Here is a 27,802-nt window from a genome sequence, read left to right as displayed (position 1 = left end):
ATGTTTCTGCCTGTGTGTGTGATCACAGATCACTGTGGTCAGCTCTGACAGCTGCTTTCAACTCATTTTAGGATGCAGAATCCAAAACTGGTCTCAGTTTATCTCTATCAGGTCAAGTTTTTGAACTATAGGATCCCCGTTTTCTTAAAAAAAATACTAAAAAATACTGTACTTAACAGATTTGTGCTTGTGATTTTCAAAATCTGCATCATTGCTGTCACTGTGTTCTTCAACATCACTCAGATCTTCTAGAGGAGGTAGTTGTTCGAAAACTGGTATATATAGCTGACGGTAGATTAGGATATTCTACTTTCTTTTTTTTCTTGATAATCCTGATGTTTCCACTAAACAAAAGTCTGTGCAATGATCTTTTTGCTCTCGCCAAACCACGGGGATACCAATGCCAACTTTTCACCTGTTTCTTTGGTTCACGTCTGTAAACTCTCACACACTGCTTGCACACTTTGTGAGGGGCCCGTGGTTGTTGTCTTGATCACCGAGTTTTACTTAAAAATATGCAAAATATGCTTGTTTGACAATGCACTGATGTTTGTTTTCCTCTGACTTGAAATGGTGAAACTAGCCACATATAGCAAAAGGAGTCAGGGCTGTTTGGCGTTTAAGACGAGAAGTAGCAGGAGCAGACATGATCTGGAACAAAGGAATATATCAGAATCAGAATCAGAATACTTTAATAATCCCAGGGGGAAATTATTTTTTGTTTTACTACTCCAGTATAAACAAACAAAACAAATATTAATATATAAATTATTATAAATTATATTATATCTATATATATATTAAGTCCAATGGTGCTGCAGGCAGATGTTGGTTTGCAGAGGGGGATGGACAGGACACGATGCTGACATGCGGGATCTCTGTCAGCAGACCGTATGGACGAGTCCAACGGCGAGCAGTCAACATCCGGGCTACAGAGCTGTCTTTTGTTGTTGAGGTGACAGTTCAATCCCGGTCGGCCGGGACAGCTGAGGATGCAGAGGAGGGGCGGGACGGGCTTGTAGAGAGGACAGGATTTGGGCCGTGTCTCCCTCTGTTGTTATGGGACATGTGCGATCTCCTAGCAACAAATGGACGAGCTAACGGCGTTAACGTGGAGCCACGCAGAGTATGAATGCAGTCTGATGTCTTCACAGAGACATGGCTGCACAGGGACACTACGGACCAGAACATCTACGTTGATGGCTTCCACACTGTCCGGGCCGACCGGGATTGTACCTGTCACCTCACAACCAAAGAACAGCTCTGTAGCCCGGATGCTGACCTGTTGACCTGCTCGCCGTTGGACTCCGTCCATACTGTCTGCTGACAGAGATCCTGCATGTCAGCATCGTTGTCCTGTCCATCCCTCCCTCTGCAAACCAACATCTGCCTGCAGCACCGTTGGACCTTTAATATATATATAGTTTATATATATATATATATAGTTCTTAATAGATGGTTACGTGTTTACATATGTTGTTTTTGTTTGTTTGTATACTGGAGTATAGTAACAAAAAATAATTTCCCCCTGGGATTATTAAAGTATTTCTGATTCTGATATATTTCCTTTGTTCCAGATCATGTCTGCTCCTGCTACTTCTCGTCCTAAACGCCTAAACAACCCTGACTCCTTTTGCTGTATTTGTGCTAGTTTCACCATTCCAAGTCAGAGGAAAGCAAACATCAGTGCATTTGTCAAACACAAGCATATTTTGCATATTTTAAAGTAAAACTCGGTGATCAAGACAACAAGCCACGGGCCCCTCACAAAGTGTGCAAGGAGTGTGTCGAGAGTTTACAGACGTGGACCAAAGGAACATGTGAAAAGTTGCATTTGGTATCCCCATGGTTTGGTGAGAGCAAAAAGATCATTGCACAGACTTTTGTTTAGTGGAAACATCAGGATTTAACAAGAAAAATAAAAGTAAAGTAGAATATCCTAATCTACCGTCAGCTAGAAGACCAAAGCCTCATTCAGCTGAAATTCCAATGCCAGTTTTCGAACAACGACTTTCTCTAGAAGATCTGAGTGATGATGAAGAACGCAGTGACAGCAATGATGCAGATTTTGAAATTCACAAGCTCATAAGTACAGTATTTTTCATAGTTTTTTTAAGAAAACAGGAATCCTATAGTTCAAAAACTTGACCTGATAGAGACAAACTGAGACCAGTTTTGGATTCTGCATCCTAAAATGAGTTAGAAGCAGCTGTCAGAGCTGACCACAGTGATCTGTGATCACACACACAGGCAGAAACATGAATGAGTAACTCAGTTTACCTTGGTGTCTCTGGATCTTGATGCTCCAGCGTGAACCTGCCTCAGTTTGTCATGTTTGAACTGCTCCTGCTTCCTGTAGAGTTCAGCTTTCAGGTCCACCAGCTGATTGAAACCAAACACCAGACACACGTGGAGAATAAATGAATGTAAACAACTTTAGAGTTAGCCACCGTTAGCTCGTGTTGTGACTCAAACAAACAAAGCAGACGAAACAGGTCATCGATCAAATATCTGCGCGGCTGTTTTCTTAAAGTAACTCACCGATGAAGCCGTCACGGCGAAAGGTTTTTTCTTTTTATCCATTTTTATTTAGTCTACGACATAATCTGTGCTAATGCTGCTAATGCTAATGCTGTGGCTGACTTCTTCTTCTTCTTCCTCGTTGGTGCGTCACTCGATATTAAAACGGCGCTTTACCGCCACCTAGAGGCCGTTTGGTGTAAGCACACCTCACACAGACAGATAGATAGATAGATAGATAGATAGATAGATAGATAGATTAAAATATTTATTTTCACTGTTTAAATCAAATCAGTTTTTGTTCTTTAAACATGTAAATAAACCCTAATTCATTAATTAATCTAAATAGAGATACTTTATTAATCCCTCAACGGGGAAATTCTTTTTTATTTACATGCATTTTTTTAACCCAGAACACACACACACACATGCAGTACAAGGGCTCATAGACATGCAACGTGGAGAGAGATGGTGGAGTGATGGGCAGCCCCGCCTTGCTCAAGGAGGTGGACTGGCACCTCTCGAGCTACCAGTCCACCTTCCATATTTTTAGTCCATGCTGGACTTGAACCGACCACCCTCCAGTTTCCAAGCCAAGTCCCCATGCTACTGCCGTGCCTTTAAACCCAATAATTCTCAAATTAGATTTATCAGACTTATTTATTTATTTATCTTCTTATTGGTGTTTTTAATCTGTGAGTTTTTGCTCGTAATTTCGTTTTACAGTACTGTGAAATGACAATAAAGAGATCTTGAATCTTAAATATTGATTGATTGATTGAAGTGTTTATTTCGAATATGCAAACCAAAATAATAGTAAGGCAAAACATTTAAACACAGAAATACTTATTTGAAAAGCAGTGAGAAGAAGAATAACTTATAAACCTCCACCCCTTCTCTTGAAATAATGAATGACAATACCAAGCTTCCTTGCACATTTTAAAATATCAGCCCTTATACATAATCTACATATGCTGTGCATACTATCATATCCGCCTACCTCATGTACAAAAAGCACCCTGCTCTATGAACCATATTTATTTCAGCACGCTTTGCACTCTATTGTCTTATTTATTATTCTGTCTACATATTATATATCATATTTTATCTGTACATAGTGGTTTAATGTTTATGTTTACATATCAAGCTTGTTTTCGTGTCTATATCTGTGTATGTGCATTGAGAACGAAGTAAAACTGCAGTCAAATTTCCTTGTATGTAAGAGGCTATAAATATTCTAATAAGGTCTTTTATTGAAGTGTCATTTAGTAAACACTGTGTCCATAGCAGCTCTGAACACTGGATCTATGTCTCATATTGAGGCGGCATGGATTTGGATACATTTTAACACTACAATAAAAAAACAAAACAATCCTGCACTGCACACTCTCATCTAAAAAAAAAGGCAATTAATACTAAATGCATAAAAGAGTGGAAAACAGCTCAGCATCTGTTCACTCTGTTTTAGTTATTTTTTCCTTTTTCATGGCTAAAACTGAAAAATAAGATACCATAAGCTACTTTTTGTAAACTGGTATCATGACTGTTGAACACTTTGACCAAATCCATGCCTATAAATGTATTTTATAGCATTATGTGGTGAAAATCTTTAATTTGAGGTACCAAAGACAAAATTATTCACTCTTAAGCAGTGTGCTTGTTTATTGTCAACCTTAATATTTAACTGTGTGGATAATAAACTTATTTTTTTCTCTGAGTAAACATTGTTCATTCCCATGTGTACTGCACTTGTCCTGAGACTATATAATAGCTCAATATTAGTATGTTGCTGTAGTCATGCATGCATTTCCATTTCTCTGTATCTCTATGACAGCGATACAATTACCTCCATCAGCCCGTCAAACAGATAAAACGATCAGCAGAGCTGCTGTCAGGTCACAACAGAGAAATGCCTACTTTGTTATCAATTTAAACATTTGAACAGTCCACTGCTGCCAAGATATGACAGCACACGAACCTGATACTATTATATTAAAGAAGGATGGAAGGTATATAAAGGTATGAAGACAGGAGCTGAATTCAGGTCGGTGTCAGTCATCAGTAGATCAATATATTTTTTTAACCCTTTACATGGTCCAGATCTTTATTCCAGCATGTTTTTGAAAAGAAGCACCTGTCTGCTGGTTTTCCTCGCGTGTTCTCTGACTATGTGGTGCAAGTCGACCAGCGCAGGCTCGAGCTTCCTCAGCCCTTCACAAAAGCCTCAGGTAAGATTCTTTCAAGCCTGACGAGTCATTTCACACACATAAATGTTGAATGATGATGTGTGTTATCTGTTTTTATTACATCCTACTGTCCTGAGTATGAAACAAACGTCACTTCAGCATTAGGCAGTGTCAGTAATTACATAATCAAACTCATTTAAAGCTCCCGCCATCCCCTCCGAGCCCAGTGTTTACTGATTTCTGACAAATTTCCGAATTTGAGCAATGTTAGTTATGATAATAGTTGTGCTGATGGCAGTCCTATGACTGAAAATCACAAACTAGGTATGGTTGCAGAAGAAATAATAGAAATAATCGGAAATCTCCTCTGGCCCTGTGTTTCAAAAGCTGGTTTAATCAAATGATTTTTGTCACTAGGATGGACGAGGTTTGTTTTAATAAAAGGTAAAATACTTTCAGATAAGAACTGTCTCACTGTGTTTTGGTGCTTTGCTATGCCCTATATTATATTTTCCTGATCTTGTAATATGATGGATACCTGTGTACTTTTTGTGCTCATCTTATTTGAATGTTTTGTGTTTGTTTGTTTTGTCCATTGAATGTGTATGATATATGTTTATTTTTGAAAAATAAATCTAAATATAGTATTAGGTCCTTTATTTAGACAGTTTTTCTGACCATGTCATAGAAATTTTAAAATAAAATACATTGTTTACTATGCTTTATTCAAGACCTGATCACTGTGTGTATCTCCTTAACTACATTTGACCTTCTAATGTGAAGCTGATGAGATTTCTTTGTTATGGGTGACACACACAGAACAGAGGGAAGTCCCCTCCCAGGGTCGGCCGCCAAGTGATGGAGGAGCCTGGTCACCCCGCTGAGGACAACCACCTCACGGTGAGTGGAAATCACACTCATGACTACAAGCGCATCGTCCAAAATCATCTTCTTCTTCTCCTTTCGGCTTTTCCCTTCAGGGGTCGCCACAGCGAATCAGTTGCCTCCATCTAACCCTGTCTTCTGCATCCTCTTCTCTCACACCAGCTACCTTCATGTCCTCTTTCACTGCATCCATAAACCTCCTCTTTGGTCTTCCTCTAGGCCTCCTGTCTGGCAGTTCAAAACTCAGCATCCTTCTACCAATATATTCACTATCTCTCCTCTGGACATGTCCGAACCATCTCAGTCTGGCCTCTCTGACTTTATCTCCAAAACCTCTAACATGTGCTGTCCCTCTGATGTACTCATTCCTGATCCTATCCATCTTGGTCACTCCCAAAGAGAACCTCAGCATCTTCATCTCTGCTACCTCCAGCTCTGCCTCCTTTCTTTTTCATTGTTCAAAATCATCTAATCTAACTTAATCTTCTTCCTCTCCTCTGAGCAGATAAGTGCCCCCTTTGAAATCGCCGTCACTCTGAGAGAGGAGGACTTTGAGGAGTACAGTGCAGCGCTGCAGGAGATCATTCAGCGTCTGCTGGGGAGCACAGAGACAGCAGGTTTGCCTAATCCCTACAGAAAGTCCTGTTCCCTTCAGCCAATATATAGAAAAATACAGTTTCTCTGGTTATTTTTAACACACTGTTTCGTCTCCTTTCAGAGAGACGGTCACAGCTCTGAAGGTCATGGACGAGACTGACAAATCTGCTGTTCATTAGATGATGATCTTTAATTGAGAGACATGCTGCTCTCATTTATCTCTTCTCTTAATATATTCTTTAGCTCGGGGCTCTTAAAACATTGTTCACGTATTCAGATGGGGCTAATTAAGTTCACGCTAAAATCAGTAAGTAATAAGTAAAACATTTAATTGTTTAAAATTGGGCAAACTTAACTACTCTCCTCAAGGTTAATATTAAATTTCCAATGTGTAAAAATTGAAGTGAGTCTGACATTTAATTAATACATTTGTAAAACTATCCTGTGAAAGATGAGTCACTCATATTATCTGTATAATTAAAATCAACAGTGCAGTACTTTTTTATTAGACGTACAAGCGCCCTTAAAATAAAGCATCAATTAACCTTTTGTCTCCGTCTCAGTTTTGGCTGGGTGTTAAGATTCTGGAGGAGGAATTGAGATGGGGTAATGAATATTTAGTTTTCTTCTGGGTTTGAGCGGTGTGTGTGTGTGAGCTTGCATTTGACCAAAAAACAAAGTCGGACATAAATGTCCTTTATAGTAATTGGAGTCCTGCTGGTTTGAGGTTTTTTTTTAGGGTGTCTTTTTCAACCACAGGACTTAAATGTTGCCCTTTTATTCAAGAGGCGGACATCAAATGAACAAATCCCAGAACGAGGTTGTGCAACTTCCTGTTCAAATCTAGGTGAAACACAGCAGAACACGGGCTGCTCTAATGATGACCGTGTCTGTCCTGTTCTCCACCTTATAGACTCCAACAATCAGAGACATATAACCAGGAGTGTGCTTTTCTGACCTACATTGTGGAAAGAAACCTGAAATGTCAGACACATCTGCCTCTAATCATGAGATGACAAAAAAGCACTTAAGCCAAATGTGTGTGCTGCACACGGCGGTATCAAAGCAGGCTGATGGACTCGTCTCTCTGCTGCTTACTTTCTTCAGGAAAGAATAAGACTCGCTCACGGCAGACAATACTTTCCTCTCTTCCATTTTACATCTTGTGTGCATGAATGAGTCACTCAACAAACCAAAGCCCTTAGAAAATAAAAGCAGGATTAAAGGATTTTATTACGTCTCCGCTGTATCAAACCAAACCAGAATACACAGTGGCCAGACAACACAAACCATCCAGACAAATCAGAACAAGTTAATGGATATCAAGTTAATTAATTAACACATAAAAAAACAGCTTCAAACCAAAAATGCTTCAATAATTTCTATGATGAACAATGATATAAAATATAATCACATAAACAATGATATACATTATCTCTGTCAGACAAGAGACATCATCAATTCAGGCATTTGTTTCTCGGCCTTCGGTTCAGTTTAACATCAGGTTGTTTTAAAATGAGACTGCTCCTCTGTATTCCAACACCTCTACACATCTAAAACAAAAAGGCCACATAAAACTGTGTTTGATCAATGATCTCTGAAGCTTTATATGCCGTAGAGTTGAGTGGTGTTGTGTCGGATGGTGGTGAGAACCGTGTGCATGTCCTCGCGCTTCAGCATGCTCAGCTCCCTCAGCGTGTGGATGCCCATTCCAGGATGTGAAAAGGGGCAGACGTCTTTATTCACCTGATGGGAGCGAGACGCACTTTTTATTTCTTTGTACTCTTGTTTGTTTGTCAATGTACAGGCAGCAGGTTTGACAAGCTTTTAAAAACCCTGCCAACACGGTTATCCCCCCGCTGAAATGGGGAGAAGAAGACAGGGACGCAGAAGCTGGAGTATTAAAGACAAACTAATCTGTTATCATGGGGAACGGTCGACTAATCGATTAACTAATTTCTAAATGAGTTGATTATAGCTGAAACTTTCCCAGAGGACAAAAGGGGGACACACAGGATTTCCAGGTTCTGATTTAAACTTACCTGTCTGGGCAGGAAATACGGTGCGTCCGTCTCCAACACGATGCGGTTTAGAGGAATCTTGCGGACAGCATCTCGCACCTCGGTGGCACTGGGGTAAGTGATCAGGGCTGTGAAGCCCACATATAAGTTGGGGAACTCGGTCAGGAAGGGCTCAATCACTCGATAACTGTTTGTGAAACAGTGCCTGGAGACAAAAATTGACGATCAGCGTCAGAAATGGAGTTTTGATTTCATGAAAATCAGGACCATAACCTATTTTTTATGTTGATATTTTTATGTTTGCTTCCACGCTCACCTGTGAATTTTGTAATCACCAGGGACCCACTTCCTCATGATTTCCAGCAGATCATGATCTGCATCCCTGCAGTGGATCACCAGAGGCTTCTGCATGGCTACGGCCAAACGCAGCTGACGCTCAAACACCTTCAAAGCGAGGAAACAAAACACAAAGCAGCATTAATTAAACATATAATACAAATATTTAATAGCCAGCATCAAACTAAGACCTTACTTCTTTTTGTCTGGCGGTGTTTGTGGAGTTTTTGTGGGAGTAGTCCAGGCCGATCTCACCGAATGCCACGGCTTTTGGGTGCCGCATGGCCATCAGTATGCTGCGTTCATGCACACTTGAGTAGTATTTGGCGAAGTGGGGGTGGCACCCAAATGCCCCCCACACCATGTCTTCAGCCAGCAAACCTTCCCACAGGGCTTCCTTAATCATGGCTACTGGGTTGCAGAAGTTGGCGATGCAGCCTCTGAACTCTGAAGGAAAGCTGCCGCGGTACATACTTCGAAATCTGCCGAACGTCCCGCGGAAGCCGAGCTTTCCATACAGCATGTCTAGATGGCAGTGTGTGTCTATGAAACCAACCGAACTCTCCAGGTGGGGGTAACTCGTCCACAGAGGTTCTGCTCCCACGGATAATCTTCTTCTAGCTGTGCCTCTATGAGCAGAGGAGTAGAGGTGGTGACGCATGGAAGTACCAGAATCTGAGCGTCTGTGTGGGGTTGTGGAGTTCAAGCGAGGGTTGAATTTGCCTCGAGTCGAGTGTAGCGGCAGAGCAAAGGGGTCCGACAGATGCTCCATGTTGTCGGAGCAGCAAAAATTCTCAGTCTTAGCACTGGATGCCTCTGAAGGGGTCGTGTTTGGCTGCTTGAATGAGACAAAAACGTTTCTCTGTGGCATCTCTGGACTCCCAACCGCTCCCTGGACGGCCCAAGCGGTTTCACTAGGGGATGAAAAGGTAAGCGGGGCAGGTCCCTGGGTGTTCACTGGAGGACTCTGACTGAAAAAAGTGAAAGAATCCGGCATAGGCTCCAGCTCTGGGAGGGACAAGATCAGCTCCTCAGCTTCCACTTCATCCTCTGGAGAAAAGGACTCGTCTTGGGAGGTTGTCCTTACAAACACGGGGTCCCGGGCGACAAACCTCTCAGGTGAATCTTCTCCTTTTATGACGACACTCTGAAAAGCATAAATAATGAATAATATTACAAAAAGCATCTTTTAATCCTCCTCTGATTATTCTATGGTCACAACATTTATTATATGTATTAGAAAACTGATTGATCACTTGGTGTTAACTCACCCTTCTGTCTGTTTCTGGCTCCGAGTGGTCACAATCTGCGTCCTCTGTTATCCAAGAGGAGGACAACTCATCTTCCTGGTCGGTGCTCCTGTCCTCAGATTTATCCTCATGTGTGGTTGAAGGAGATTCAATAGACACGACTGTTCTGCCAAGTGACACGGGGCTGGGCTGCCCTTCAGTCTTCACTGGTGAAGATTCACATGGCGATGGTCGGCTCTTAGTGCAAGTCTTGGGGGTATTAGTTGTGCTGCGTCTTGTTTTCGTGCTGTCAAGCGCTGCAATCAGTGCCCTCTTGTAGATAGCCTTTGATCCCTCCTCAGGTGTCCTCTGTTTCTTTTTGGAGACAAAAGAGTGAGCTGGAGGCGGTGACGCTGTCTGACTCTCTGTGGAGTCCAGCTGCTTGGAGGAGTTGTCCATAGGTCTGTCCTGATAGTTACGGTGCAAAAGGACAAATAAATCAGTAACATACTGCGAGATATAGCACATATCATACTCTAGTTTTAATAAAAACACTGTAGATGAAGCATTAAGGGATGGGTAGGGCTAGATTTACCTCTGGAGATATTATTTTTTTAGACATTTTCCTGGAAAGCTTCCTCAGTTTAGCTTTGCCTAAAGAGGGCGTGCTTTCACCAAGCACCGCTGCTTTTCTCTTGGGAGTGTCCAGACTCAGTGCCCTGAGACCGTCAGGTCCTGGAGAGTCACAAAGAGTCAAAGTGTTTGAATCTTCATTCGGTGACATATTCCAGCCGAGGGGTGTTCCCGAGCTGGCACGTCTCCCCTGAGGAGTTGTGGGTGAGATGACCGTAGTCCGTCGCCACTTCTTTCTGCTGTTGTCCATGTCTGAGATCCTAATCCAGTATACAGTATCTGCACATCATACGCAACAAAGTGAAAACATTTTAAAAGCATCACTTTAAATGGATTATACACTGCTTTGTTTGGTTACACAAAGTTTACAGTACATGACAGGTTAGGAGCTGCAACAAGAAGCTTTTCTTACAGCTCGTAATTGTTGATTTGCAATCGGAGGGGTGACGAATTAACAAACACAATCCTTCAATGGAGGAAAACACTAAACATAAACCATTTAACCCTAGAACACTGACGTTAAAATTAGTAATACCATCACTAACGTTGGGTATATTTTACCTGATATGATATCCCGGATAAAATACAGTTTTCATCAATTTATGTAAAAGTACAACACTGTATGCCAAATTGTAGTACTCTTCTTTAATTTCCCAATATACAATATCACATCAAATTAAATTTAAAAAAAAAGGTACCATGGGGGACCCTTTAAAAATTATTTAAAAATCAGATTATCCTTAACGAGAAATGTCCTAACAAAAAAAATAATGGAGCTGGGAACTTGTTCTTTGGTTCACCCATTCCTGGGACATGTGAGCCTTGTCTGGTGAAGGCACAGTCTTCCTGCATCAGATTTTAGATAGAAAAAAAAATGGCACTCTCTATCACTAACGTCGAACGCATGCCTCTTGAAAAAAAAACATAGATGGGAGGAGGGAAACAAACATATGTTTATTTTATCTTTATTTATCTGGTTTTAATAAATGATATCACTGTATCTCATGTCCTTTGATATCGTACACATAAAAAGGTGTATCAGGTTATATATATATATATATACACACACATCACGACACATCATATATAAAAATTTATAAATTTAATGTCACATAGTAGTCACATAACTCTGCTACACTTTAAATAGGCGCCAGTCAATTTTTAGATGTTTTATATTGATGTAAAATTAAAAAGTAAGTTTGAAACAAACATTTAGCTTTTAGTTACGCTAAGTGTTAGCTCATGTTAGCTGACTCGATTCAATCAAACTGCAACTTAAAATCTAACTAAACTTACAAACACGTGGTTTAAAAGCCACTGTTGTTGTTTATTATCATTATTATTTCACACTTACAGCACACACAGTTAGCTGGGGTTACACTGTTTATAGTATTTAGGCGGCTAAACGCCGAAGAGCTTTTCAGGTTACCTTCTCGGTCAGCACACAGTAGAACGGGCCCGTGTTACGGTTTAACGTGCGACCATGTTAACTGGTGACCTTGAGCCAAATGCGTCTGTGGGAAAAGAGAGAGTAGCTGTCAAATAATGTGTTTGTTTGTTTTTTAGATATTGTAATCGTTAATAGAAAAATAAACAAAGAGGCAGAAGATAGCTACATGTTTTAATATTTTCCCGGCCTGTCGTAACTGCAACAAACTAGCAGACACATCCGGCAGAAGGTTGCCTGTTAAGAGGGTCGCTCGTTAAACCGAAACACCGGGTACTAAAAATCACATCACAGCCGGCGGGTAGTCGACTCGTTATAGCGTGAACGCTTTCTAAACCGTCTAAACAAAAACAATCCAAAAACATGTTTAATGAGTGATTAAAATTTTTTGTTTAAATTAACCGCCAGATGGTGTTAAATTATATTTTTAAACCGTTTAGAATGCTACCAAATGACGTACATAATCTCGCGAGATTTCACGATATGTTGCAAAAAAAACCCACCGCGAATACAGGTGTGGTGTGTGTATTTTTATTTTTTAAACAATATCTTTATTGAACTTTATTTTTTTACTTTTAACAAACAAAACAAGTTCAAAACAAAAAACAACAACAACAAAATGACAGGAGGAAGACTGTGTGTCAGCAGGGTCAACACATCCTCAAGTTCAGAGTTCTGTACTTCACTATAAGCAGTACAAATACACCCTTAAACACAAAAATATACAAACAAAACTAAAACAGTGAAACAAAAAGGGGGTGAGGGGGCATGGTACACAACAAAAACAGTCTAGGACATTGTACAGTAACCCATTGGAGACAGCTTCTACATCCCATATTTCTAAATAGTGCACACTAAAAACACAAGTTATAGTCCGTATAAGCCCACAAGTCAGTCGTGTATCCATATAATGTGAATGTGTCGGATCACAAGTGTAATCTAGTGCCTATACTGTATATATTTTAAGAACGGGCACCATATTTTGTAAAACACATGCCTCATACATTTTGACCTATATGTCAGATATTCCATTATCAAAAACAACTTTGTGCCACCCAGCCAGTGATGAAAGCTTACAATCAATCCACTTCACACAGTATGTTTTTTTCCTTGCACAGAAAGTAAGAATACAAAGAAGTCTACTAGAATGTGAGTTTTTGATTTGCCCAAACAAAAGCAATGGAAGCAACATTTAAGTCTTAATGATATAACACCTCCACTTGAGAGTCTGTTTTTTCTGCATTCTGTATGTAAATATGGTGTTTTACACGTACAAAGCACATTATTGCAGAATCACGTTCACACCTACAGGCAATTTAGAGTCACCTGTAATTAACCTGCATGTCTTTGGAATGTAAATTAACTGCATTTCCATGGAAAGGCATATCACTCTTCAGGTATATTGTGTCTTGACGGCTTTATTTATGGACACTGTGGTAAGGGAATGGAAGATAATGCATTATATCCTAGATTCAACAAATATGGAGAGACGTCTCAAAAATCATGTTAGACTTTTGGTAATCCCAGAGAGGTCTTGTAAGCACCGAAGCTGTGTCCTTTACCTGTGAGGAAGGAATGAAGATGGATCAGTCTTCTTATTGTCTGTTCAGATATACAGGTGCAGCAGATTTTGACAATAAATCACTCAATCATTGCAGACCAAAAGGTCTGTGATGGACATATAAGTATTGGGTTCAAATCCACAGGTCTGTCTGACCTTCAGCTCAACCAGGAGGACAAAAGCAGGGAGGGGTTTCTGTAATCTTTAAAGGCTGAGCAGCAGGATCAGCTATGAAAGAGACTAATGGTATGGATCTGGCTGCTCCCGGCCACATGTGAATGTGAATGTCACGCCAAGCTGATACTTATTGTATAGGTGACATTTTGCTGCGGTCAAGAACATGAATCAGTACTTACATTTTGTGCCCTTCCTTTCAACAAGCCAGTAGCAGAAGTTCATCCTGGCACGGTCATTGAACACATTTCTATACTGGAGCATGTTTTGAGGTGAGATTTTTGATGTGTTTTGAAGCATGCCTAAAAAAAATAACCATACATTTGTGGATCAGAAAGGGAAGCAAGGCAAATAAAAACATATGAACAGCTCATGTTAATGTGAGACATACTGTTTGCTGACACCGCGGAGAGACCATTTACTGCAGTTTCAGGCAGAGGAGGTAACAGACTGCTGCTACCGGTGGCGGTCGTGCAGTTTAGAGTACCTTCATGTGATTCATACACTAAAGCATTCAATAAAGTAAAATTAGTGACACATTTTCCTTTGTGATGTTCAGTAGTGTGCTCTCTCTGTACCGTACAAAGTGTTCTCCTGGCCATCCTCCAGTTTTATATGATCTGTCAAATAGGGTTATTTTCACAAACCTCTGTCTTTCAACAAGGCAGCTGGAACCGATGCAAGATAAACCGGCACCTGGGTGGGAATAACTTTACATCGTATCACGAGAATATAAAGTAGTTCATGTGTTTGTTATTAATTAATCAAGGGTGAGATTAGTTTTTATATCATTCTGTGTTTATCTTACCATTGTTTTCATTTTACTCCAATGGTCTGTCTGGAGATGTGGGAAAATGACCGGATCACTCTTTGACCAAAATGTCATGCTGGTAAAAAGGTTCATGAAAATGAGTTACCGTCTATTCCTTCAGCCCAGCAAAGCCACAATCATGCACAACAACTGGAGCTGCAAAACAAATACTGTACATGTGTGTGAGACACAGACGGTACTTACTACTCTCGCCTGAACCGACTCGAGTTCCATGTTTTTCTCTTTTCCTGCATTGTTGAATGTGTTTCTGCACCTGGCTCAACTCGACCCGCAAACACACAGAGATGGGTTGTGTTACTTTGTCGCCTAGCAACGTGTTTGGCAACAGTAGCCGGGGGTGTTGAACTGGGACTGGTCATAATTTTAGAGTTTGACGCGTTACTTGGACTGAACATCATCTCATGTTTGTCTGTGAGATTAAACAGCCAGGTTTGTACAAGTGTTAATTATGTGAAGTTATTCAGCTTGTACTGAACGTGATATATTACAGACCAAACTTTGCTCTGTGTTGGCCGGGTTACAAGCAATGGTATTGCCTTAAAAGCAGTTAAATGCTGCTCCATAATATTCTGTCAACATTTATAAAAATCAGTCCCGTTCATTAAATGCACTTCTAAACACACTGAAAGGCGTGGTGAATGTTTTTAAGGTCAGCATGTTCCTTACAAAATAATGTAATGTTGCAGTCGTCCATCAATATGGTAACTTCTCTTTAATTTTTTATTTTGTGTATTGTGACCTCATGTCCATCATTTAATAGTTCATAATAAATCACTGTTAGAGACTGAGCAAATACGAGTAAATAATACTATTTACGGTGCTTTTCAGTAAGAAATATATCTTTTATTTATTTATTTATTACAAATACACAATTCTTTGAGATACAGTAGCAATGTGTGATTTTAAAACAGCGTGACAGAGGAACAAATGAGGCAAAGAATCACAAAGTAGGCAAAACCAAAAAATGAGAGCTTCTCCATCACAGTGTTTCATAGCTTAATTGTTAAACCTGTCACAGTTTAAGTATTCAGTTTTAACTTTTTTTTTTTGCCTTTGTCTACCAGAATAGATTAACTTGATGATGATTAAACAATTAAGTCTAAAAGCAAGGATAACTAAGTAAGATGTTCTTTGAGTTGAGATGTGCAGTAAAATGGTTAAATAAAGATAAACTCGTCTTAATCCCAAACAAGAATATTAACAACATATAATGTCCTGAAATTCATATCTAATGTGACTATATACTTTTTATTCAATGTCCTTAATAAACTCTGATATTTAGGAGGTCAGTCCACAACGTTCTTGTAAATTCCTTCTTAAACAAATGATTGAAGAGGATTTTACAGAACAGGACTGTATGGCAAAATAAAGTGGAGAGTAACATAATCAGGGAGGCGTTTTTATTTTTTCTAGTGGCCTTCTAGAAATTAACATTGAAATCCTTAAAGTGACCAGTCGGTCGGATTTAGTGGCATCTAGCCGTGTAGTTGCTGATTACAACCCCTTGTCTCACTCTCTCCTTCCTAGTGTTAAGGAAAAACTATGGTGACCGTGAAAGGCAGTTCAACATGATGGACTCTGTGGATCTTTCAGGTGATTATACACTAATGAAAACATAGTTATCAATATTATGTTACACTTTTTTTTGCTATAATCTATAAATAGAGCCAATTAAATCTTACAAACTGGACATTTAAATAACATTTCAGAGAACAATTAATGCTATTTAATTGTAGATACTGTCACTACATTATATAAATTGTCTCTTTTTTCTGCAAGTGAATATGTATCAGGAAATGTGAGATCTCTGGGGATTTTAGCAATTCAGGCTTCTTTGCTCCCTTATAATGTGGAATATAATATTGCTGTCAATGAGTAACCATTATCCACCAAGCTTCATGCTTCATTCCTCCTGGCCTTGGAGCTTCTCCAGCAGATGCTGCGCTACTCTCTGGTTTATGCGGTGTAGATCTCTCAACACACTGGGCTCTTCTTCCAGATCGTCGTGAAGAGATCGCGCGATTTCCAACCTCCTGTAGTCTTCTGGCCGCACCAGATGGCGAATCACCTGAAGAGCACGATCCTTGAGGCTGAGAACTGTGTAAACCAAACAAGTTTTTTAATTGTTTAGAAAATGTTAAGCAGAAACAACTTTCCTATTATACAATAGCCTTTTCTTCAATCAAAACAGGTTAATGAAGAGCCGTGTTTGGTTTCAGTCATCACAATGCATTTACCGTGCAGACTTCTGTGTCTGTTGCTAGAAGCTGGTCACACCACCATGTGACTTGCTTTGTCTTAGTAAAGGAGGTGTTAAACTATTATTATTATTGTTGCCATTTTTATTTATCTATTTATTTTTAACCCGAGGGTGTCTGGACCACACAGGTATGTCTGATGTCTAGTAGTAGTAGTAGGATCTGTGTTGTTACTGTTCTGTCTGTAGTTTAGACTTGTATGTATGATGTAGATTTTGAATCCTACTATTTTGTCTTGAATGGGATGCTTGATTTTTGAATATGAAAATCAATAAAAAAACACTTTGATTATTAGTAAAGGGGATGTTAAAACCCTGCCGAATAAACCTGAAACTACCTTCACGACGAGACCAGGTATAGACAAGTGAAACACCTCTAACATTATGTAATGTCATTTACATAATTACATCATCAACAGCAGTTTGACAGCCTTTCAAAATACACACATTTATTCTGTAATTCACCACCGGTGTTCTCAGACGCAGTCTACGGTGCATCATGAATGTCCCTTTGGTTCTATGTCAGTAAGTTTTAATGAATTACATATGATGAAAAAAATCTTTTGAGTCATTTGGCTAATCTTACCTGGTAAGGTGATAGTAACAGATGTAGTATTTCCACCCTCTACTGGTTTAGGAAGAAACATTTCTTTGCAGTTCGCCCTCAGTGGCTCATTAGTGTCTGCATCTCTGAACATCCACGGGTGACCTTAAAAAAAAACACAGCACACAGGTGATACCATTGCACTGGGCTGCATAGTGCCATGTGACCGCTCTTTATGGTAAATGTAGCCCAAACCTGAGCAAAGCAGCAACACCAACACCAGGGATGTCCAAAGTACGGCCCGGGGGCCAATCACGGTCCGAAACTTCATTTTTATAATATATTATTTATTGCCTGCTGGGATTGTCTGATTTAACTGTAAAGGTGATGTCTTATATATATATATATATATATAATATATATATATATATTATATATATATTATATATATATATATTTTTTTTTTTTTTTTTTTTTGTTCTTAATAGATGGTTACATGTTACTTGTTTACATATGTTGTTTTTGTTTGTTTGTATACCTGGAGTATTATAACAAAAATAGTATTTCTGATTCTGATAACTGCTGGTGTTATACAGCTGTAGATGTGACACAAAATATTACTCTGTGAATGGTTTTGTTATAGACATGAGCATGAGTCTTAAGACTAGATTAAATTAGATTAGATGAATTATACTTTATTCATCCCACCACGGGGAAATTTACTTGTTACAGCAGCAGAGGAAAGTTTAGCACACACTACAGAATTAGAAGGCAACAAAAAACAAAACAAAACACAATAAACAGACAGAAATATCTATAACCTACACAATAAACAGGAAAAACAATCAACCTTCAAAAACAGACAAGTACTGAGGATAAAAGGACTTACACTATGGTCACTTTACACTGCAATACTCTTTATATATAATACCACTCTTATTCTCAGTACTTGTCTGTTTTTGAAGGTTGATTACTTTCTCGTGTTTATTGTGTAGTTTAGATATTTCTGTCTGTTTAATTTCTGTCTGTTTATTGTGTGTTTTTGTTTTGTTTTGGCCTTTTCTACTCCTGTTTCTATATCTTGCTGCTGTTACAAGTGAATTTCCCCGTGGTGGGATGAATAAAGTATAATTCATCTAATCTAATCTAATCTAATCTAATCTAAAAGTGGCATGATATATAAAAAGAGTATTGTAATGTAAAAGTGAGCATAGTGTAAGAAATATTGCAAAGAAAGTGACCATGATACAAATAATAATAATAATGCAAGAGTAGTGACCATAATATAAATAATATTACAAAAGTAAGTCAAGTCAAAGTCAAAGTCAACTTTACTGTCAATGCTGCTAGTGTAGTAAAAGATGTAAAAAGAAAAGTATATAAAATATATATATATATAGAATAAAGATGTACAAATCTAAAAAATATATACAGCAAAAGACATCTGTGAGGCAATATGGTTGCTATAAATATAAGTATGGTTATAGTTTACATTATATATGTACAGCCACAATAAAAAAATATTTGAAATATTTGAACATTAGACTGTACACAGTGCAATGGTGTGCAAATATATATATTTGCACACAAAGTGACCATGGTATAAATCATAACACCTGCACCACCTTGACTCATAATAAGCGTGTTTAGACTGATCATGAAGGTTCAGATTTGTGTGAACTTCATGCATCTTCACACCCTCTTTAATCAACAGAAGTCTGGACACTGATTGTTGCACTGGAAAAGAAAAAACTCACCTGCGAAGGTGTTCATCTGGGACGACGTCGCTGGGTGTATGTTGGGGTACGGTTTAGGCTCGCCGCGGTAATCTATCCACAGCGGCCGTACGACGCGAGAGCTGCGGTTACAGAACAAAGCATTCACGGGTATCCGACTGTCGAGAGAGCGGACCAGAGGCAGAGACAGCTCTCCGTCCTGAGGCATCGCTGCTAGGTCGTTTAGCCGCCGAGCTAACGCACAGCTAACAGTTTCCCATGTATGTTGACTGATTAAAAGATAAATCACCTGATACGCCGCCGCAGATTACATCGTTTTAATAAAAATCAGTAACTACTTCTGCAAAACTACTTTAAACCTGGGAGAAAAAACTATCAAAGCTTCTTTTCTCAAACTCAATGTTTACATCCACACTTCCGGTTGACAGGCCTGGGACGTTAAAGCTATCCTGTGCCGTGATTGGTCGAGAGGCACGATGACGCCACGGCGTCGTAGAAGTTATACGTTTCAGACGAGTGGTACGTGGAGCGGCGTTACCATGGATACAGCAGGAATTATATTGTATCTACAGACTGAGAGACACGTAGTAAATATATAAATACATAATGTTAACGTGTTACATGTAAAAAATTAAATAAAATAAAAAGTTATTTGCTTGTGGTCTCGTTCCAATACAGACCAAGACCAACCCTCCTTAGGGTGTCCACAGAGGTTAGGGGGTCTCCAACCAGAGTAATGCCATGAGTAATGCCAAGTCTGTTAACTTCAAAGTTTAAAATGCTCTTGTCTTTAACAAGAGTAATATTTTGTGTCACATCTACAGATATATAACCCCAGCAGTTATGTCCCTAGAGCAGGGGTCCTCAACCGTCTTCTGTGGACACCCTAAGGGTCTGGTTGAAGACCCTTAGGGTGTCCACAGAGGTTAGGGGGTCTCCAACCAGACCCTTATTATGAGTAATGCCAAGTCTGTTAACATCAAAGTTTAAAATCCTCTTGTCTTTAACAAGAGTAATATTTTGTGTCACATCTACAGATATATAACACCAGCAGTTATGTCCCTAGAGCAGGGGTCTTCAACCGTCTTCTGTGGACACCCTAAGGGTCTGGTTGAAAACCCTTAGGGTGTCCACAGAAGTTAGGGGGTCTCCAACCAGACCCTTAATATGAGTAATGCCAAGTCTGTTAACATCGAAGTTTAAAATGCTCTTGTCTTTAACAAGAGTAATATTTTGTGTCGCATCTACAGATATATAACACCAGCAGTTATGTCCTTAGAGCAGAGGTCTTCAACCGTCTTCTGTGGACACCCTAAGGGTCTGGTTGAAAACCCTTAGTGTACTGTTGCACCCAACGTGACCCCGTGTCCTAATTGAGATTCACAGCCAGCTAAACTCTCTCTTGCATCATTTCCTCCAAGGAACAGACAAGTGTTGTATTTGGCCAGGATTTAATGCAAAAAAGTGTGAAACTGCAAAGATACAAAATACAAAAAAGTATTCAGTAAAATCAAAAGTGTATATTAAAGTTACACTATGTAGATAATTAACTGGTTAACAGTAGCTGGGCAGTATCACAGGTGTCCACAGAGGTTAGGGGGTCTCCAACCAGACCCTTATTATGAGTAATGCCAAGTCCGTTAAAATCGAAGTTTAAAATGCTCTTGTCTTTAACAAGAGTAATATTTTGTCTCACATCTACAGATATATAACACCAGCAGTTATGTCCCTAGAGCAGGGGTCTTCAACCGTCTTCTGTGGACACCCTAAGGGTCTTCAACCAGACCCTTAGGGTGTCCACAGAGGTACTGCAGGGGGTCTTTTTTAAATTTTTGTCACAATAATTGACAATTTTCACCCAAATACTGCCATATTGCCATACTTATATTTATACTGATAATTCTGTTATACTGTGCCATATTGCCACACGGATGTCTTTTCAGCTTGTATATATTTTTATTATATATTTTTTTACATCTTGTACTTATATTCTATATTTCATGTTTATGCTGTTTGCACCGGGATAAGGGGGAAACGAAATTTCAATACTCTGTATGTCCTGTACACATAGCAGCATTGACAATAAAGTTGACTTGACTTGACTACTGATGAATCTGAGGGTGCAGTGAATTGAGAAACTACAAACAGCTGAGGCATTTGCATTTCCAAAGACTCACAGCTCTTGGCATTTAATAACCAATAATAATTATGCATGAACTTGTTTTTATCAATCATAAACACATATAGGCTAATAACCCAGTGTATAAATAGATCAATAAGGTGAAATAAAAGTCTAATAAAGTAAATATAAAAGTTATTATTGTTATGGAATTTTCTATCCTTAGGTTACACGAGGTCACGTGTGGGCCTTGAGGTCCTCGGCAGTAATAATTGTTTGTCTTTGACTAGGTGCCACCATATATCAACACTATATTGGCCAGGGTCGAAGAGGCCTATTGCTGCCTTCTTAGACATAATAGATAGCTTGCCGTTGACGTTCCAATCTGCGTAAAGAGACATCTGTGTCTCCAGACTAGAATATGCTGACAATAACACCTGCACGAATAAAAACATTCTCTTTGACTAATTCTGGAGCGTATAGTATTTGGGGTGGTATCTTTGGGTTTAAAGTCTATCCACCAGCACGAGTTTGGCAGAATGTGAGACCAACCGAAGCGTTTTGGATGTACTTTGAGAGTGTCTCTAATTCTCCTTGATCAAGCATCAATAAATAATACGGCATAAGACATCAGAGGCTCCGGAACACTTTCTTCCTTCCTGACCTCACCATTGACCTTTGACTTCAGCAATTTCTCCACAGCAGTTATAAGCCAGGCTTAAAATGTGACACATGTGGGGGTCTCTGTTCTTTTCCCGTCCAAGAGGGTCCTTGGGGCTGAAAAAGGTTGAAGATCCCTGCTTTACAGCAACGATTCAATCAGTAGCCTGCAATCTATACATACATTCACTCAGAATTCTGTACAAAAAGTTTAAACTTTATTGTAGCATGTATGTGTTCCTACTTTACTCCACACATAAGACAGTATAATATTAGAGGTAATTCAGAATATTTTTTGTTTTTTTGGAAAAAAATAAGGTGTGTTGACCACCACAAGTCAAATAAGGTTTGTTTTTTTTGTTTTTTTGTTTTTTTGCAGTGTGTCTTAGTAAAGGAGATGTTAAAACCCTGACAAATAAACCTGAAACTACCTTCAAGACAAGACCAGGTATAAAAAAGTGAAACACCACAAATATTATGTAATGTCATCTACATAATTACATAATCAACCAATCAGCAGTTTGACAGCCTTTCAAGAATACACACATTTATCCTGTAATTCAGGACTTCTCTGACAGTAATAGGCCGTTTCCACAGCAGCTATTTTGACATGAGATAGTAGGGTCAACACAGGTGTTTTCAGTGATGCCAATTAAGGTTCAGTTCCATTTATCGCAGCAGAGACTTTCCAGTGAGCCAACGTGCACCACAGCAGCACCCTGACTCTGTTTGACCTGAATACAACTGAGCCTTAATTAGTTTCATTGGTAGCACCTGTGTTTACACTATTTCATTTCAAAATACTGCTGTGAAACATGTCTATTAGTACTGTGCAGACTAATTTTACATACATAACATAGGGTCGATAATGTGATGAGCATGAAACAGTAATTTCATATTTTTTGTTCATTTTAAAATATCATATTTTATTATTTAAAAGTTCAAATGTTACTTACCTGAATGGCTGCATATATTTAAGAATGGAAATCTTTTATTTAATCTTGTATTTACGAAGAACGAGAGACGCTCGTTATTGTATTGTTGTTGTATTTGGGTTGCTTGTGTTTTCTGCATTTTTATGTTATTAAAAGTTGCAAAAGTGAAAAGTTAGACGTGTTTTTGTCAGTTAATTTGGGGGGGTGTAACAAATATAATCAAATGTTAAGATTAAAGCCACTAAGCATGAAATATTCGTATTATAGTCCTAAAAAAACATGCATGTGATCACAGTTTTACTATCCACTATCACATCAATGTCTCTTTCAATCATATCGCATGTGTAAGCATTCACAATGAGCACAGATCAATGATTTTACAGGCTTCATTTTCACCTGTCAACAATAATACGACTTAACTTGCAGGTATTGAATGAATCCAAGCTCCACCCAGTGTCATCCTCATATAAAACACTGGGGCAAGGCTTCACAAGCATGACCACCCTCCTCTCTGGAGATTATTGCAGACCTGAACTCGACCAAAAAAGTAGAGCTTTACCTTCAGGTAGGTAGAAATATGTACTATATATATGGCCATAAAGTATAATATTAGAAGTAGTTCATAAGTTCAGAATATTTATTTGGGAAAAATAAGGTGTTTAATATAAGTGGACTATCTGCTCTTTTATTCCTCACCAGTCTTTTCTGCAAGTTGGAAACTTCTTCACGACCCAGTCACACTATGCGTCCACTGAACGACAGTGACTTCATGGATGCGCAGGACGTGGACAGAGACGAGATTTTAGCCAAGGTGGAGATCGCCCTGCTCAGCATTATCTTCGTCAGCGCCGCCATCCTCAACACCACCCTGCTGTTCGTCCTCTGGACGCAGCGCAAACAGATGTCCAGGATGCGCGTCTTTGTCTTCCACCTGTGCCTGGCGGATCTGGTGGTCGCTTTCTTTCAAGTATGTCCGCAGCTCATATGGGACATCACGGACAGATTCGTCGGACCAGACCTGGTGTGCCGCCTTGTGAAGTACTTCCAAGTTTTCGGCATGTTTTCATCGACTTACATGATCGTGGTGATGACAGTTGACAGGTACCAAGCCATCTGCAACCCGATGGTGAAGTTTCAGCGGACGCGCACTAGACTGAACCTCCCCGTGTGCATCGCTTGGGGGATTTCTCTGCTGGGCAGCTTGCCACAGGTTTTTATTTTCTCACAGGTCGAGGTCGCACCCGGTGTGTTTGACTGCTGGGCTAAATTTATCCAGCCGTGGGGACTACAGACTTACATAACCTGGACCACGCTGGTCATTTTTATTTTACCTCTTATTACAGTTGTTGTCTGTCAAGTGCGCATCTGTCGAGCAATCCTGATCAACCTGTACCAAAAGATTCAACAACAGGGAAGCGTGGGTCTCCCTCTTCCATCCAGGGCCAGTGGTGTAGCCGGGATGTCCAAAGCCAGGGTGAAGACCCTGAAGATGACGGTGGTCATCGTGCTGGCTTATATTGTCTGCTGGGCACCTTTCTTCACTGTCCAGCTCTGGTCCGCCTGGGACACACATGCGCCAAAAGAAAGTAAGTGTTTCTGTATGGTGTTCACTTTTTATTATTTTATTTCGGATTCCTTTCTAAATACATAATCAGTGATCACACAAAGTCAGGGTCTTGACGCGCTGTCAAGAGAAGTCCGCTTTTACGCACAGCAGCCATACTAAACGAAAAGGTGATAAATGGCACTTCTCTGCTAATACATAACGCTTTGCACTTCTTCTGTAATTCCAGCTGCGACTTTCACCATCCTGATGCTGTTGGCCAGTCTGAACAGCTGCGCCAATCCCTGCATTTACCTTCTGTTCAGCGGTCAGTTCCCCAACAGGCTGGTGACACTCGTGTGCCGGCGAAGGTCCGGCAAGGATTCAGTGCACGAAGAGGCGACGGTGATCAGCACGTTGTACATGAGCTTCAAAAATGTCTCTGAGTCCAAATGAGGACCATTAAGTATAATCTGGGAAAGGGAAAAAAACGCACGGAAGGGAACAAAGCTGCCTGCAGGCTCTGCTCTCTGCATCTGTGTCCTCTAAACAGGAGATACAGAGACAAGATATAATGTATCTATCTGGGTCTCTGATGTATGAAAATATGGCTTGTCATAAAAGCTTCCACCAAAAGCAAACCTGAAATGGGCGGCCAGTGAGTGAGAACTGCGCTCCAGATGTTGTTGGATGTGTTTTGTTGGGGCTGTATAGGGTCAGTGCTCTTTTGTGGAAGTACAGACAACTGATGTGGACCATGTCAGCACATTGTTATGACGGTGACAGTTTTGATGTGATATAAAATGTTCCTTTAATAGAAGATGGACTTCAGGAACACTGATTTCAGATATCATGATAAATAAGAGCCCAAGAAATCAGCGCTGTTGTTATTTTGTGGACAACTGTGTGGCATAATGTGGACTTTTGCCCAAATGCCAGCCACAGTCCTTTGAGCTGGGCTCAGAGACCTTGAGGTACAACTGCAAAAGACGATAACAGAGAGGGGAAAACAGACATATGAGTTCATGAAATGCAATATGTACTGTTGTAACATAAATGCATTTAAAGACTGTGTAAAGATTGTCACTTCTATAAATGTTTACGTGAGTATTTGTGAAGTCGTGTTCAGGCTGTGGTGCTCAAGTGTGGAATAAAGTCGTATTCACACAACTGCTTCTCTTTTTTACTTGTGTCTAAGTACATATAATACACAGTGTGTTTCAAAGTTAGAGCATAATTATTATCAAAATATATTATACAAAAGTAGTTTGCAATGAGCCACCTGGACCCATTTAGTCTAAGACTGGAGGAGCACATTGTTGTCTACATTTTGTATTCCAGCTGACGGTATGCAATGGAAAACACATTACCCTGATATAAACCTGGTGTCTGCCATACATTGCATGTGGACGATCTGCTGATCAACAGAGGATGAAGGATTTTCACACTGAAGGAGCAACATACCAGAGTCTGACGCAGCCTGAAAAAATATTACACATGCACACAGTGTACATACACAGTATGTGCCTCTTTTTTTTCCCCAACTAGTACAAGACAAGACAAAAAGACTTTTATCAAGTTAAAATCATTTCTAATTGGTATTTTTTGGGTGAAATATGAAAATTAGCCATCGGTCATAATTTTCTTTCAGGTGTTAATTTGAGACAATTAAGAAACAAATAACTAAATTAGACAGCGGCAAGTTATTAGTGACTGCTGTCTGTGTCACTCAACAGAGCAGCTGGTATTACAAGGTTTTGTCAGTGTAGCTGTCGTAGTGACCTTCATAAACAGCTTTGACTCCAGAGAATCCAGCAGTTATGTAATCCTATTGTATAACCTTGTTTTTACAGGTAAAGACCAGTAAAGTTGCTCAAAGACACTTCAGCAAGCAACTTGTTGCCGTTAGAAAGGAGACTACCAACAAACTACACTGCCTTACATGTTGTTTCTGTGTGAACATTGCTGTTAATCTGTCAGTTCAGAAGAGGAAAAGCAGTTCGCTTGTGAACAAAATGTCAAAGAAAAAGTCAAACATTTCAACTCGAGCAAAGATAGACACTTCTTGTCAGACACAAACAGTTTTTGATTCATTCCTGAGATCATCGTTTCATCTGATCTTAAAATAGCTAACTTTAATCTGATTAAGGCTCATCTCCAGTTACTTTAAACTCCTCAATCATTAAGTACATTGCCGAGTAATGTAACTACATATTTCCGCGTGTTCAGAATATAAAAACTATTGATGACGAGGAGACGATGTAAAGCAGAGAGAGCACGAGTTAATAACAACTATTCAGATTTTTCTTCTTCTGTCTGATGAAGAGCTCGGTGCATACATTCAGTTCTTGGGAGGAAAACTTCAGGGTCAAACATCTGGAGCGTTATCTCATACGTTTGCAGTATCTAATCTTTGAACATTTGTGATTGCATAAGACCAAATAAGTGTTTCAGCCCTGCTTCAGGTGTTATTCACAGCACGCACAGTGGCTGTAAATAATTGAAAATAATTAAGCTTAACACAGTATGCGTTTGCATCAACACACACATCATCACGCATAAATTAGTCTACAGAAACGTGGAGTACACGATGGTGACAAATTTCCACTTAAGGTCTACTCACTCACTTGTTCTGGTCTTCATCAGCCGTTTGCTAAATTGTCATCTAAACTCTAGATGAACAAACTTTCAAACAATACTTTGAGTACTTTAAGGAGCTCTTGCCCTTGGGAACAGTGACTGACAAAAGCAAACTCAGCTCAAGGTCCGGTTACTCCATTATTCTGGAGCCTTCGAGTACATCATTGGTCACACTTGAGGAGAACGATTTAATTGCAGGGCGGCAGAAGTCTGTTTGATGCAATAAACAAGAACAGTACTTGAACAATAAGTCAATTAATTATTTTTTTTAATTTAAAGGAAGGAAGAGACTGTTACCTGGCAAGAATATCACTCATAACCAGGAAAAGACAGTGGTGTAAATCTGACCCTGCAAAGAAAGAGCAATGGTTTGAGGAAAATGTATTTGACAGTAAATGGGAAAAGTGGATTATTTACATGAAACATGATGCAGACTTGACTCCGGATTTGAATCTGACCTGTGGCCCTTTTCTACATGTCATCTCCCATCTCTCTCTCTCTCTCTGCCAAATATCTTTAACTAATAAACTAATAAAATGTAGAATAACTGGAAAAGAGAATACATGTCTGAGTAGCACATGCCAGTTATAAGTTCAATGTTATGCTGTATTTGTGTTCTGCTCTTCTGTAGTTTCCATTTTGTATCCTTCTCATTTTAGTGTTATATATATCTCTGTTATTTCTTTTACTTTCTATACTTCTCTGTACTTCTTCCTGTCACTGCACCGGATCAATAGGTTTCTTATCTTAAAGATGAATCGATAATTACCTTGTGTTGATAATTACATTACAACATTACTGTGGATAGCCGACAGGGATGTTTGTTAAAGCCCTGAAATACACAAACTAACAAACACCTTTCAATGTTTCAATCGTTCAATAAAGTCATTTTGTGTCTTAAAACAACAACACATTACAAAACAAGTTCATAAAGGAAGAAACTTTAC

General features: G+C 39.4%; 5 protein-coding genes across 7 annotated transcripts in view; 2 read left to right on the top strand and 3 right to left on the bottom strand.

Moving 5' to 3' along the window:
* The window catches only part of ccdc174 (coiled-coil domain containing 174), a 7,210-nt gene extending 4,522 nt beyond the window's left edge, over positions 1–2,688 (bottom strand). The window contains exons 1-2 of the mRNA XM_027279880.1: positions 2,542–2,688; positions 2,281–2,382 (exon numbers count right to left, since the gene is read on the bottom strand). Of these exons, the coding sequence (XP_027135681.1) occupies positions 2,281–2,382; positions 2,542–2,583 (144 nt within the window). The 5' untranslated portion in view covers positions 2,584–2,688. The remainder of the gene's footprint in view (positions 1–2,280; positions 2,383–2,541) is intronic.
* A 1,876-nt stretch (positions 2,689–4,564) lies between these two features.
* ghrl (ghrelin/obestatin prepropeptide) lies at positions 4,565–6,586 on the top strand (the record flags this gene model as incomplete). The annotated part of the gene is given in 4 exon segments (NM_001303331.1): positions 4,565–4,748; positions 5,526–5,606; positions 6,097–6,208; positions 6,310–6,586. Coding segments are annotated over 4 exon segments (327 nt in total). The 3' UTR covers positions 6,330–6,586.
* Positions 6,587–7,403: 817 nt separating this feature from the next.
* tatdn2 (TatD DNase domain containing 2) lies at positions 7,404–12,161 on the bottom strand. Of its 3 annotated transcripts, none has more exons than XM_019271906.2 (8): positions 12,024–12,161; positions 11,762–11,921; positions 10,370–10,686; positions 9,817–10,242; positions 8,742–9,692; positions 8,526–8,653; positions 8,231–8,414; positions 7,404–7,934 (listed from the first exon to the last, which is right to left on the bottom strand). In XM_019271906.2, exons 3-8 carry the CDS (start codon positions 10,655–10,657, stop codon positions 7,794–7,796), a joined length of 2,118 nt encoding a protein of 705 aa, XP_019127451.2. In that variant the 5' UTR covers positions 10,658–10,686; positions 11,762–11,921; positions 12,024–12,161; the 3' UTR covers positions 7,404–7,793. The 3 variants fall into 3 exon arrangements, with proteins under 3 accessions (XP_019127451.2, XP_019127450.2, XP_019127444.2); XM_019271905.2 differs by having other exon boundaries at positions 11,837–11,921; positions 12,024–12,160; XM_019271899.2 differs by lacking the exon at positions 12,024–12,161 and having other exon boundaries at positions 11,837–11,979.
* Positions 12,162–15,240: 3,079 nt separating this feature from the next.
* On the bottom strand, positions 15,241–19,412 carry vhl (von Hippel-Lindau tumor suppressor). The gene is made up of 3 exons (XM_019271740.2): positions 18,980–19,412; positions 17,265–17,387; positions 15,241–16,518 (listed from the first exon to the last, which is right to left on the bottom strand). The coding sequence occupies exons 1-3, from the start codon at positions 19,164–19,166 to the stop codon at positions 16,325–16,327; spliced, it is 504 nt and encodes a 167-aa protein (XP_019127285.1). The 5' UTR covers positions 19,167–19,412; the 3' UTR covers positions 15,241–16,324.
* A 3,773-nt stretch (positions 19,413–23,185) lies between these two features.
* On the top strand, positions 23,186–25,751 carry LOC104933451 (vasopressin V2 receptor). The gene is made up of 3 exons (XM_010748898.3): positions 23,186–23,237; positions 23,372–24,258; positions 24,466–25,751. Exons 2-3 carry the CDS (start codon positions 23,415–23,417, stop codon positions 24,669–24,671), a joined length of 1,050 nt encoding a protein of 349 aa, XP_010747200.2. The 5' UTR covers positions 23,186–23,237; positions 23,372–23,414; the 3' UTR covers positions 24,672–25,751.
* Positions 25,752–27,802: the final 2,051 nt, after the last annotated feature.

This window comes from Larimichthys crocea, chromosome VI, assembly GCF_000972845.2.
Source record: "Larimichthys crocea isolate SSNF chromosome VI, L_crocea_2.0, whole genome shotgun sequence".
In the NCBI taxonomy this organism is placed as follows: domain Eukaryota; kingdom Metazoa; phylum Chordata; class Actinopteri; family Sciaenidae; genus Larimichthys; species Larimichthys crocea.
This window is presented reverse-complemented; position numbering and strand designations above follow the sequence as displayed.